The 14,043-nt window shown below is 40.1% G+C and overlaps 1 protein-coding gene across 2 annotated transcripts in view; it reads left to right on the top strand.

The window, feature by feature from the left end:
* The window catches only part of CPM (carboxypeptidase M), a 28,051-nt gene that overhangs the window by 6,999 nt on the left and 7,009 nt on the right, over nt 1–14,043 (top strand). The window contains exon 3 of one of the 2 annotated variants that reach the window (XM_033057107.2): nt 8,104–8,201. The exons of the other annotated variant lie outside the window; for it this stretch is intronic. Coding sequence (XP_032912998.1) covers nt 8,104–8,201 — 98 coding nt within the window. The remainder of the gene's footprint in view (nt 1–8,103; nt 8,202–14,043) is intronic. 2 annotated transcript variants of the gene reach the window in all.

Here is a 14,043-nt window from a genome sequence, read left to right on the forward strand (position 1 = left end):
CTCCTACTTAATACACTTCTTGCAGAAAATTTTGTGGGAAAGTTTGTTTGTTTGTTTTTCCTGTGGAACATGCTGTATTAGAGATTTCTGTCCCAAGCCTAAATAAATAAGTGAATCCAAAACCTATCCTAGCAATGTAGATCAAACACTTCTCATATATAAACTGTTATCTAGTACGGAAGTTTTAATGTCGCAAATTCTAAATGGAAAGATCTGATCTGTTTAGAAATAGTACACTGTTAATGTGAGTAGCATTTATTTAGAATTAGCCTTGTGGGAAAAATCTCTGTTCTCCTGCTTCCTCTCTATCTTTTGCTTTGTAGTTGTCTGGTTGCACCATATATTTGTCAGCCTCTTTTTCAGAGCAATAAAGGTTTTAAGGCTGCAACCATCCTGTTTTCCATTAGCAGGACTTTGCAGCTTTCTGTATTTGTTTAGAAATAGGTAGAATTGACTAGTGGATATTGTAATTCACACCGATGAAGTTAGCAATGTTCTGGAGCTCGTGTAACACAGAATCACCAATTGCAGCTGCTGGGTGCAGTATCCATATCCTTTCCTGGTGTTGAGGAAGTAAATATGTAAGAGCCTTTATGTTTGGGGTTTAGTTTGTTTTAAAACTAACTAAAATACAGAACTCAGGATACTAACAATGATGCGCAATGGACATAAATTAATGGTTTTTTCTCCTTCATTCTTTGTGGGATTCTGCATTTTGGAGCATTGTGCATACATTTTTAGCCCTGTAAATGAAATGTGATCCTAACCACAGCTACTTAAAGAAATAGAGCTCTTATCTTGTGCCTCAGTTTTACCCAGATGGACAATTTGTCTGCATTCTCCTTTTAGCTTGAGGAGAACTTGGTAACACACCCCTCCTACTCCGCTTCAGACAATGAGACTTTTTAGTGGAAAAATGTTTCTAGCAGCTTTCCATTCACTTCCTACAAAAGAAGAGCAGTGTGCCCTGCACCCTTCTGCCCAGCCTTTCTGCCTGGGACCTCTGGTTGTAGATCCTTGAAGGAACCAATTTTTTTCAGGGCTACCTAATTAAAGGTTTGCTGTGTGTGGCTATCACATACTGTGTTCACATAAGTACGTGGAGACCTACTTATAATACATTAATTTATTGTTTGCAAGACTTCTTACAACAAAGCATCTGTTCTTCAGACAGTTGTTCTGTACATATTTTTGTGCAGAAGAGAGATCTAGATTGTTTTTAGGGCTGGGTTTTTTCCTCGAATGAAATCTGAATGCGCATGTGATTTCTCAACTTTCTGCAAGTTCTGTCTTTGGAATTTTTTATTAATTAGAAAATTAATTTTATGAAGCGGACATAGAAAAAGGTAATGCATAGGACTGGCTGTAGATCACAGCTGAGAATGCCCTCCCTGTAACTGTTCACTCTTCTAAGCTATGCAGTGGCTCAAATGTGAGAAAGAGGTTAGAGGATGTTTCTAAGCAGATGATTCTGCAGTTTGATATCTAGGACTTACTTGTTGTTATGGGAAAGGTCAGACCATGGCAGTCAGAGTTAGTTGATTAAATTACTGTGGCTGCTACGTAACATGCTGAGCTCACAGTGGATTTAGGACAGTTGAGTTATATTTCCTGTTTGTGCCTAGCCAGTGTGTTCTGCATCCATGGCCTTGCAGTTACCTGAGGCATTTAAATAGAACTTGAGCACATCTAAAAAAGTAACACTTATCCTAAACGTAAAATAAAAGAGAATTCTGTTCTCAATAAGAAATGTAGTCCTACTGTGTCAGTTCAAAAGTTCAGTCTGGTCCATTATTTTGTTTTCCAAAGAACATCTAGAGAAAATTACAGGAATAAGGTAGGCTCAGATGCCTTCCCTGGTATGCCCTTCAAGCAATACACAACCAGGATGATTCTGATGAAGCGTATTTCCTGATTGTGGTGTGCCTAAAGTACAAAACTTGCTTTGATACTCAATTGCATTGGGCTGATCTCAAAATCCCAAGAATAAACAAAGGCCACCAGAACATGTTTGTTCAAGAGACTAGAGACCAAATGACTCAACTTGTCAGTAGTAACACAGCCTGGTTCTTACTTGTCGCCTTGTGTCCTTTACCTTTCCTGAAAGCCAGTCACTTATGTTTCTACAGAGACATTTTATTACCTGTTTTAGGAGAGAATCTGCAAACAGCTGGTCGGGCTAATGTAGCTGGTTAACTAAACCAGAAACCAGATGATCACGACAGAGACTGGATTATTTTTAAAAAGTTAATCTAGCCCCCATTTTTTCCCCCTTTATTGAGTTAAAAAAAATTAAATAGGGGTAGGGGGAAACCACTCAGTATTTGAATTTGTAGGAGTCTTGTCACTGTTGGGATGTGTATGCTTTTGAATTTCTTATTCTTGATGCAAACATAATGTCTGAGATCTGACAAGTATTTTTACAGAATAGGTGTAGCAAGTCTCTTGGTGAGGTACTTCTGTGAACTGAAATCCTCAAAGTGCACCAGGAACTTCTTAGCCAATAAGAACCACAACCTCTGGTGCACTCCCTCTGCTACCTTCAAGTGGCAGAAACAGTTCTGACATCCTCTGCCTGTGGAGGTAACAGTGTGGGCTAAACAAAACTGGATGAATTGCACTTTAAAACAAACCACCCCTCTCCCTTATGGCCAGATTGTGTTACAGGCAATCACTTTATTCATGATGATCCAATGGTACTGCTGTGAATGGGTTATACTTATTACTTTCATGTATACAATAGCTTTTCTGAAAATTACTAGATGCATACCAGTTTCACAGCTTTCTCAGAAAATAAAGTACACCTTTTTAGATCTAGGTTTCAAAATCCTTTGTTAATAGAAATAAGAAAAGAGAAAATAGTCTATTTGGTTTCTGGGTGTAAGTATTAAACCAGTCAGTGTAAATAGTACAAAAAGACTGCTCAGGCTATTTCTATGTGTATGTGGTGTTCTCATCTTCTTATGAGCAATACTGAATAAAGTTAGTATATCTTAATTTAAAACCAATATTCCCTCTGGCTTGTTTTCTTTTGGCTTTTACAAATTTATTTTTATTTCTTGATTTTTGTTCAAATAACCTATAAGGTACTATTGTAGAGACTGTGCTCTGCATTGGCAGCTTTTCATGGTTTTGTGTATAAAGAGCGTGTTCAGCTTGATCATGAGAACTGGAAATGGTGCAGCGATGACTCACGTAGGAAAGAAAGGGTTGCTGTTCTCGTAAGATACCAGTCTTGTGAAAGTGTCCAAAGCAGCTATGGATGTCCCAATCAACCAATGATTTGTGAACCTTTAGGAAGATAAGCAAGCGTGTGAACCATTAATTGTTTTGACTGACTGCCTTTCTCAAATGCTTTGGATACAAATAAACAGTATCTATTGTTTTTTAGAGTCATTGTTTATTCCGTCAGTTCTACTTATATGGTGCTGACTCTAAATTAGAGTGACTGGTATAATCTCTTGGAGTAGATAGGAGCTGATTAAATAGTGGGAAATTGATACTCCTATTTATGTTTTGCCGAGAGAGAACGCCTTGTGTCTGTAATAAGGGAGCCGTGGGAAGAGGCCACAAGTATTAAGTTTAGCAGTGGCCCCCACACAGTGACTCAGTGGCTGTGTTAGACCTGCAGCAGAATATTTTGCCTTTTTTTCTGCTTACCTAAGCACCATGCTGAATATTGCCAGATATGCCTTGTTGATGTATGAGATTGATTGTATCTCTTTATTCTTTAAAATACCTTGAAGACTTTCTTATACTTAAAGTGTCCTAGCTCTTGGCATATCAACTTTGTTCATTAGTAATGCCACTGCTGCTACAAGCCAACTCTTTAGATAATCCATTCTGTCTCAGTGGATCATGGTATACCTGAAAGTAAGAATAAATGCTCACAAAAGAATGTGATGTACAGTTGTTCTTACAGATTGTCTGATTTCAGCTTCAGGTATGTAGCTTATTTTAGGGGTATTTAACTCAGTCTGGCTAGATTACAATCACATATTTGTTCATGCTTGTAAGGCTACTTCTGCAATACTGCTACACCAACCATTCTGATTAACCATTTCTGCTTATACAAGTAATGTACTGGTACTTCAGATTCTGTTAGAATCTGAATCAAGCCATGTGTGTTGTTGGGCAGTCCCCTTGCAGAAGACAAGTTCCAAAATGGCTTTAGATTTTCCAGCTTCAAGTGGTGATGACAGATCAGAGTACCTCAGGGCAGGGTGCTGCTGGTGATAGTTTAGCAAAAGGAATTACTCTTGAAGTCCTTCATTAGCTGTGGTAATGTTTTGCTGGAAGACAGTGTTGCCCTGAGGAGGCTCATCTTCCTGGAGAAAGAGAATGCTTAGGGGGGGAATCTTATCACAGAATTCTAGTACTTGAAGAGTGGCTACAAAGAGGATGGCTCCTTTCTCTTCCCAAGGAGCCGCATGGAAAAAAACAAGGGGCAATGGGTTCAAGTTGCACAGTGAGAGGTTTCATTTTTTCATCAAATTTTTTACAGTGAGAATCATTCACTAGAATGACTTTCCCAGAAATGAAGTCAAGTCCTCCTCACTGGAGGTTTTAAAGAAGCAATTGAACAAAGTGCTAAATAATCTTATCTAGGTTTCCTTTCCCATGTAGGGTTGGACCAGATGATCTCTTGAGGTTCCTTCTAACCTGGGCTATTCAATGATTCTGAGATTGGTTCTATGATTCAATTACTCTGGGACCTTGCATTCTAATGAGAGTTAATCTCTCTTCTTCTCTGTCCTGAATCTTTCTAGGTGGGGACTGCCTTAACACAGATGAGCATTACTGCAGTTCCTACCCATGAAGCCAGTGTGTAACTCATGGCCAACCCAGGAGGACTCTAGTCAGTCTATTGCTTTTTCTTGGTCAAAGTGGTCCTCCCTGCAAACTCTTGCCTGACTGGTACTGACAGTGGGTCTGGGCCATTCCCCAGCCTGACTATAATTTGACTTTATTTCCTAGCCATAACTCTCTTTGAAATTACAAGCTTTTCATAAATGAAACTGTAAAGAACAAAGTGAAGAAAAGCAGAAATAAATTTCAGAACAAAAACAGGGAGCACAGTCTAGACTCCCAATATCTACAGATTGATTTGCTTTCTTTTCCTCTAGATCTGGAGATCAGTTTCAAGTCTTCATTCTAATTACCAGTTTTTGTACATCGGTTTAGAATACTGACACTACATTGTGAACTATTGGCACTGCTAAAAACTTTTTAAAAAGTTAAAAAGGCTTCTCGTTCTACTAGAAGCTGTGTGGTCTGGCTCTGCTCCAGTGCAAGTCTTGTTACTTGTCCTGAGACACACAGAACCACACGTTTGTCTTCATCACTTGAAATATAGTTCACTAATTAGTTGACGTCAGTTTTGGTTTGGCAATTTGGCAGTGAGAAATGGCTTTTCAAAGCAGGAGAGGAAGCTTAGCTGTTCCCTTCAGGTACCAAACCAGAGTTATCTAGGCTTTGCTGATTAAAGGAAACCATCCATATGCTGAATCTTTTTATATGCAGTTAATTACAGCTGTATGGAAAGAAATCTTACATCATCCCTCATAGATATACACTATCCAGTACTGCAGGCTGAGCAGACCCAGGAATGTATTTTAATTGTTAATGGAAGGGTTAGTACTTCTTACAAGCTGGAAATGCCAGGAAATAATTGGTATCTCAGTTCATGGGAGTGTTTATCGTGTAGATGGCCTTCACACAAACTCTAAACAGTCTGAGCACTAATGCAGGAAAGACCAATTTACATCAGTATTTAATGTTAGTCTATACTTAGCTCTTCCTTATGTTTCCCATGAGTGCAATTCACATTGAGAGCAGCAGAATAAGTACTGCTGGTGGCAAGACACTGGAAGTATTATTTTAAAATTTAAAATCAGAATACACTATTATTTGTAGAAAATCCTAAATGATGGAAACATCCAGAGCACTTTAGCTCTACTTGGACTCTTTGCTTGAGTAATATATTGTGAGCTGCACGTTGTAGGCTTGCAGTAGCCAGCAATGTTTGGGCTGTGGTGGGAAGGCTGCAGTCACTGCTGTAAGCAGGTGTGTTCCTCTTGGTGCAGAAGTCCACATGGCAACTGGCACCAAGGAGGGATGTCTGAACTTGCCTTCCAGTAGAGGGTATGAGAGCTGGGAAGCAGGGCTTAGAGGGCCTAAGGACAAAGAATCATAGGAGCATTCTGTAAGGACTTCCTTGGTAATTCAGTGGAAGTTGCCCTAGGATACGACTAGAGAGAGGATGACACATTGCAGGGTTGGAAAGTAAGTTGAGGTTGTTGTCCACACTTGATTATGAGTGACATTTTTTTCACTACTAGGATTGTTTTCAGTTCCAAATATATGCTGCTACAGCAAGACTTGTCATCTGTTTTCACAGAGCCACAGGGACGGTTGAGATTAGAGGGGACCTTGGAGTTTTTGGAGGGGAGAGGGGCTAGGGTGTGTGTTCTCTTTCTTTCCCTTTTGAAGAAGAATGTGATTAAAAGCTATCTTTGTGTTCTCCACTCTGCAATTTGTCTAGGCTTACAGAAATCAAGCTTTTTCTTTTTTTTTATGACTCAGTGGCTCTATACACAACAAGGCCAAGTAACTTTTCTTACCAAATCAGTTGCCACAAAATTGTCGTTTGCCATATTGTCCTTTAATGAAAGAGACAGCAGTACCATCTCTCAGCTTTGTGCATAGCATGGTTGAACACCAATGTCTTCAAGAGCAACTGTAAAACCAGGGGATACTGGTTTCACTCTTTGTTGAATCTGTCAGCTCTCAGCACTGTCTTGCTGCTTCTTGATCCTGCACCTGAGACTCTTATTCTGTTAACTGAGAATTTAGTTTGGCAACCACTGTCTTCAGTTTTATGTCTCTACAAGTTTTTCAGTGCATCTTGCAGTGTTGCTTCAGTCCTCTTCAAGTTTTTTCTCCCGTTCCCAAAGTCATGACCCTTGTGGTATAGCTGCTGAGAGTCACATAGCTAGAGAAGAAAACAAAAATGCTGTGACATGTGCATGACTACAGGGGTCATGCCTTCACGAATGGGAAGTTGATGTGCTCCAGAGTTTGTTTACTGCAGATTTGATGACCCACAAAGGTTAAGGAATAAGGCTTTTTATAGTACTGCTTATAGCTTTTTATAGTACTGCATCTTTCCTGCAAGTAGCAGTGATGCTGGGCTGCTCTCAGACAGATCGTGGGTCCCAACAAGCCCTGTGGGGAGCTGGGACAACTGGCACACTCGTGGGCTCTGGGCATGAGCAATCCATAGCCTGGCACTGCTGCTATCAAAGAACTGCTCCAGTTTCGTTGCTGCCGTCTACTAAAACTTGAGTTTCAGATTTGCAGATGAGGTCTGAAATGCTACAGTATCACTAAAAAAAAATAACAAAAAATGTCCTCTCCTCTGCCCCCCTACTTAAGTGTGGACTTCCATAACGTATGTATGTTTATCTTGTTGCTAAAAGTTCAGCTTCTTGTGCAGCTTTAGTGGTCCTGACTAATGCTCTTTCTGTAGCTATTAATTTTTTCCCTGCTGATATATTTGAAATAAGTCTCTGATACAGCTTTTTCCTTTTTCTGGTACCTCCTGTTTTCTGAGCAGTAATGCATGAATGTGTTTAGTTTTTTTGGGTTGTCTGTAGTACAAAACCAGATGTTCTTTCTTTGTGATAATGCAAACTTCTGTATATATTTCAGAAATGCCTTATGATTTAAAATTGGGGGGAGGGGGGCGGGGAGAAGAGTGGTCTTATTTGCTAAATTTAATTTGAAAAGTGTTTATTACAAAAAAACCAAAAAAGTGCCTTCTTTTCTAGTCCGGGTTAAATGCTTTAGAAATTGCAGGATTTATTGCATACTTGGGCAGAAGGCAAAGCATATTTATTCCTATAAGTAGTATTGCAAATACTCATAAAATAAAAGAACCCCACAGTCTATTTTGGTATGTTATATATAGGACTGAGTGGGCACCAATGAAATATGAGAATTTGTACAATGGTCTTAATGACCAACCTTGTTTATTCTTCTAAGACTTGTATGATTTTGCACTTGTTTTAAAAATTGTCTTTTCCCCTTCCCCTCTTAAAGGTAGAGACCTGTGGGTTCTTGTTCTGGGAAGGTTTCCAACCCATCATAAGATTGGCATTCCAGAATTCAAGTATGTTGCTAATATGCATGGGGATGAGGTACGTTTCAATTTTTGCAATGTCATTTATACCAAATACTTACCAGAGGTTTGCAGTGAGCTTCTCTCAGGCATGTGCTTCTTGTTATTGAGGTATGTTGTAAATCAAGGAAGACAAAATATGTGTGTATTTATTGAGGAATTTTCAGAATAAAGTTCACCTGTTTTGGTGGAAGGGCCTTAGGAGACCTTACATCATGGTGAAGAATCCTACAATCCTACACTCTTAAGTAGAGAGCTTTGTCCTCTCCAAGTGAGTAAACCCAGGGCCTCTAAGTTTCCTGGCAATGAGTCAGATGCAGCAGTTTGCTTGTTCATTCTTATTGTCTAGGCATGAAATATGACTGAGAGAACTCTTCAAATACATCCTAAGATTAAATAATAATTGCTGGGAAGAATGAGATTATTTATTGTAGGAAGAAAATTTATCTTGGGAGCCTTAAGCTAGGAACAGCTAGATTACACCTGAACTAGGTGTAACTAGGAACACCTGAGATAACACAGAGTACAAAAGAAAAAGCAATGCCAGAACAATAAACTTTCTCTGGGAAGAATGCCCACTTATTAATGATCAAGGAGAAATGAGATTATGAGCCTACCTGGTGCAGTACTTGAATCTGGATCAGAAAGAATCAAGCTTCACTGTCCTCTGTAGTACCTTTTGCTTTGTTTCTTTTATTCTTTAGCTTTACCTGGTTATATGAGTCATCTTCAGGATAAGTTTAAACTGCACAATATGTTTTTATGGAGTCTTTCATGTGAAGGTTAAATAATTTAACAGGAGTAGCAAGATATATATATGTATATATGTGCTAGGCTATGAATTCCCAAAACAAAGACAGAGTGGAAAGTGTATCCTGTGCAAAGGGTAACGTGTCACAAGTTACTGCTGTTAACAAGTCTGTGTGTGAGCACTTGGACGCCTACAGGCACTTGTGACATTATGTGCCAAGAATTTTCCCCAAGTTAGACTAGTTTCACCTTGTTCCATACTGGCCTTGCTCAAAGTGCTGCTGAGAGTTTGGCAGCTTGGGAATTTAACTCTGTGTGGGAGGAAGCTGATTCATGGTGTCAGATGGGTACATTTGTTACTGGGTGCCCGAGAGAGGGTTTGCAGCTCCTGGAGCCTGGAGTGTCACCAAGGCATCTAGGAACCTGCAGGCTGCTGAGGGGGATTGCAAACCTGTGACTGTAAATCGCCCAGCTTTGATGGGGAGGAGGTGGAGGGCAGGATATGATCTCATCTGGAATGGGCTGGCTTGCAAAGCCAATATTGTTGGACTGCAAAAGGCCACACATACTGAAGTCCCCACAAGGAAGCATCCCTGTCATTATCACTGCCCAGCTGGATGTGCATCAGGAGCTTTGACCATAGAAACACACTGTTTGTGCATCCACAGGGCTGGGAGTTGATGGGGATTGGCAACTCGGATCGCTGCCTGGGATCTAAGTTTTTTCACTGATTTCATGAGGAAATGAGGCAAGGTTTTCTTTTTAAGTCAGACACGGTGGAGACAGTCTGAGCAGGGTTGATCCTTGAGCTGCCTAGCTAAGACATCCTACATTCCAGTTGTTTGTCAGACCAAGCTCACACCTAGGGAACATTCCAGAAATAGAGCTATTCCTCCTTTTCAGGCCCTCATGAGGATTTTTACAGTATGGGTTTTTTTGGTACCTACAGGCAACAACCATTGGTGTTTCGGTTGGTTTGTTTTTTTTCATAAATCATAAATGTATTTCAGATGGCAGGAAGTTAATTCCTCATATAAAGAAGCGTTGGAGAACTTGAATATTTTTTCCCCATAATCTAAGATTCTGCTAGACTACTCACTGGGGATAGATTCAACTACCCCTACAATATATTAAGCAGATAAGTTTTGCACAAATTATACAACAAGCTCCAACTTGCATGCCACAGTCTTTCATAAACTGAAATTGTAGGATTATGACTTCATTGATCCAGTCAGGTCTTTTGTGCTTCAATGACTTTTTCCACCAAAGATACAAAATGAGAAGTTCTTTTTCCCAAGTGGTGTTTGGGGATGCTGCCCTTCTAACCTGTTATGATCACACTTATGACACTTAACTTTGACTCAGCTGGCCCACTGCTCCAGAAACATAAAAGATGGGGTGGAACCTGAATTGCATGTGTGTGGGCTGTTCACACATGCTGCTGGAAGAAAATCTAGGTTATTTGGAAAACTGCCCAATAGAGAAGTTCTAATAAAGTAATGTGAGTACATAGTATCAGGAGAGGAGTCTTTTTTTTTTTTTCCCAGAACTGAAGGGATTTATTTTTTTTAAGTAACTTCCTTTTTCTTGATGCTCTAAGACATAACCAGCCAAGGTTTAAAAGACTTTCATTTGTGTTCACTGTTGCCAGATATAGTGAACTTTTGCCCCAGATCCACTGAGAGGCAACAAAAGACTTCTCCCACTCTTTGTGTTGGCTGTGTAAAGCTGGACACCATTTTAGCAGTACTTTTTGATTAACCTAAACCAAATTAAAATGGATTTAAGCTAACTTTAATCAAGATGGCAGTAATTGACTGCACGAAATGCATAAGCCTGTGAAATGTTAATGAAGTCTGTAGGGGGAAGGTGAGGGAGAGGTTTCCTGATCTTCGGGGACAACTCTCATTCTGAATTAGACAGCAGCCTCTCTTGTCCCAGCCTTGTACTCTTACTTGAAAGGTCTTCTCTTTCTAAGTCGCACATTCCTCCCTGGGGAAGAACTCCTCCTCCTCCTCCTTAACATCGACCACAGCCAAACTCCTAAATACTCCTAGGTCATAAATGAGCAGAACTATCACCTTTGGACCTCTGTGCCAGTGACTGAAATCCATTTTCTACAACTGAACAAATAGGATCTAATTGGAAGGCTGTTCCTAAACCATATATATCACTGCAGGGAAACCATTTAAGGAAAAGGACATCTGAACAAACTGTAAACTTCCTGTGTGTTTCTGCTTTTCTCCTTTAATGTTTTGAGTATATGACTAACTTTCTGCAGCTGTAGAAAGAAACTGGACTATCACAAGATAAACTCTTTCTCAGGATGGCAATGCTGATATCAGTCCTTTTCTCCTTAAGTGTCCACTTCTGATCACTTTATTTTGTCGTATAAAATAATGTGAATGCAAATAATATTCAATAATACAACAGCTTATTTTAATAGACAATAATTTATTTCTAATAGTATAAATAAAACACTAATATAAATAATATAGTGGTAAAAAATATTATTAAAAATAGTAATATTTTTCCTCTTTCATTATGTGAAACTGAGCCTGTAGTGATAGGTCTGAGCTAGCCTGTGTGAAAGGATGTGTTTATCTGCTGCCTTATCCTGTGAAATAAGTTAAAGCAACTCTATGATGACATGGAAAATAGGGTAGACATAGTCATATCCACAGTAGGGTTTCCTGAAATATTGGGGCTTAGGTGAATAAGGACTGGAGTATAATTTTTTGTGATCAATATCATGGGGTCTTAAAAAAAACACCAAACAATAAGCTAATGAATCTTGTAGAATTCCTTACTTTTATTCCTAAAAAACTAATGAAAGCTGCATTTACACTATCAAAATACCACTGTGGAAAAAAGGCTGGGTTTTAATCATTCATTTGCACAAAAAGAATGATGCATATGCTGCACAACTTGCTATAGGGAATTGTAAGCCCATATTCCTCTGTCCTCAGTCCTGTTGATATATTATTGAAGTGATATGCAGGGAAACGGTATTTGCTGTAGGAAAAAATCTTCTATTTCTTGCATAGTGAACTATGCACCACCTAGCTTCAGTATTAGCTGATGTAATGTGGAAAAGCTCAGAAGCACCAGAGATTCAAAATCTGGAACAATAAAATCTCAATGCTAAGAACAGACTTTGAAAAAAGCTGGATGTTGCTGAGATCTGTTTCAGCACATTTTAACACTGCCTTGCTGCAGTTACTTCTTTCCTTATCTTTCTTCACACTCTTCTGAATGGAAAAAGACAAAGCTATCCATGTCTCAGCCAGGTAAATCCTTAAGCTGGTGTAGTTTGTCCAGCTGGTAACAACTTACACCAGTTACTAGTTCAAAAGCAGCTTTATGTTGCTGTTTCCTTCAGTGACAAAGCCGAGAGCTGCGCTCCCCTGTCACGCACGTGGTATTTCTCAGGTGTCCGTGGTGAGTGCTGCTGTAGAAATAAAGGGATGTGTGCCAAACTGTTCACAGAAACAACCACTTTAACACTGGAGTATTTTAGCCAAGAAGGACAACCCCAGTGGGGTGTGCCCTAGCGGTGCATAATAATTAGTGTGTTCAAGTGTTAAAAATAGCATCTTGCAAGTGTGGTGTTTCTGTGGGAAGCCAGGATGGCCTGCTGGTCTCTGTGCTCATGCTGTGCTTCCTTAGGTGGGGCTGTGCCTGGTGTGCTGAACCCGGCCTGAGGAGCAGCTGGGGCTGGAGCAAGGAGATGGGCAACACTGCATTGCCCTGAAACAGGTCCTACCTGATGGTTTGGGTCTTTCTTTCAACATCGTTCAACTTAAAAACCAGGCCGTGTTTAAGGAAAGAATTTTAATAATAAAAATGGGCAGAGTCCATCCACCCATAGTCCCCTGGTATTATTAGGTCTGTATCATGTGGTAAGGACACTGCTCTAAACCCAGGGCTGATGCAGTAAAGTGTTACAGTGCAGGTGCAATGGGAGCTAACCTGAATCTCATAACTTGCTTGGGCTTCTTGAGTAATCTCTGTGGTGGCTGAGCAGGGTGCTGACACAGCCCTGCCAGCAGGCACTCGGGAACTTTAAAGGATTTGTGTGCAGAAGCAGCAGTCGCGCCCTTTTCTACAGTGTTGATCCATGTCCTGACACATGCACACTTCTTCCTTCAAGGCTTCCCCTGAGGGTCACTGAAAGCCTTTCCTGCTGACTTTCTCCCTTTGGGGCACAGGAGGCAGCTGACATCTGAAAGTGCACACAGAAACTTAACGTCTAATTGCATCCCTAGAGGTGGGGGAAAGGGATTTCCTTTGCTTTTCTGTCATCCTTGGTGAGAAATACAATAGCACAGTTCACTTGGGATACGGCAATCAAAACGAAATGTCCATGTCCTCTCAAAGCCCCAGAACACATACATGCTGTCCCCAGCTCTTCTATCTTCTTATTAGACCTGAGGCAGGTAAAAGTGTCATCCTCAACTTTACTGTCAGCAACCTACTTCAGTGTGTCTAGATCCTGTGTTTGAAGCTCTAAAATAAAACTGACTCATAACTCTTATCCGCAGACACACCTGACCTCTATAGTAACAGGATAAAGCTTGGCTGAACAGCAGATGCTTTCCAAGGGCTTTGGTCAAAACTTGACCTTGAACTTGAATTTTCCCAGAAACAAAAACTTTCCCTCAGATACTTGCAGGTGTATTTTCCCAAGCAATGCAGGGTGCTCTGGACTTAAACAAAACCACCCCTCTGTTATCACACCAAAAAGTGGTAGTAAGTGTATTCTTCCCTCACCATGCAATCACCCAAGTGCCAACATTCTTATGACAATCTGAATCACCCAATGTCCTGAGTACAACAGCAGCTGTACCAGGAATCCTGTAAAATACTGTATGTGTAAGTAAACCTGGGATTAACCTTATGTCCAAAGAATGTCATCTGGGACAATCTGGTCATCTTTCCTTCTTTGTAAACGTTGTTCTTTTCCACCACATTCTTTTGTTACTTTTCTTTTTTTTCCCTTTCTGTTCCTACTTCTCTACCCTTTCTTTTTGGGATTTGTTTTGGTCAGACACAGAAGTACAGTAGGAGACGAGCTTTTTCCCAATTTCTCCAGAAACAGCAGTCCAGTC

Source organism: Catharus ustulatus, chromosome 4, assembly GCF_009819885.2.
Source record: "Catharus ustulatus isolate bCatUst1 chromosome 4, bCatUst1.pri.v2, whole genome shotgun sequence".
In the NCBI taxonomy this organism is placed as follows: domain Eukaryota; kingdom Metazoa; phylum Chordata; class Aves; order Passeriformes; family Turdidae; genus Catharus; species Catharus ustulatus.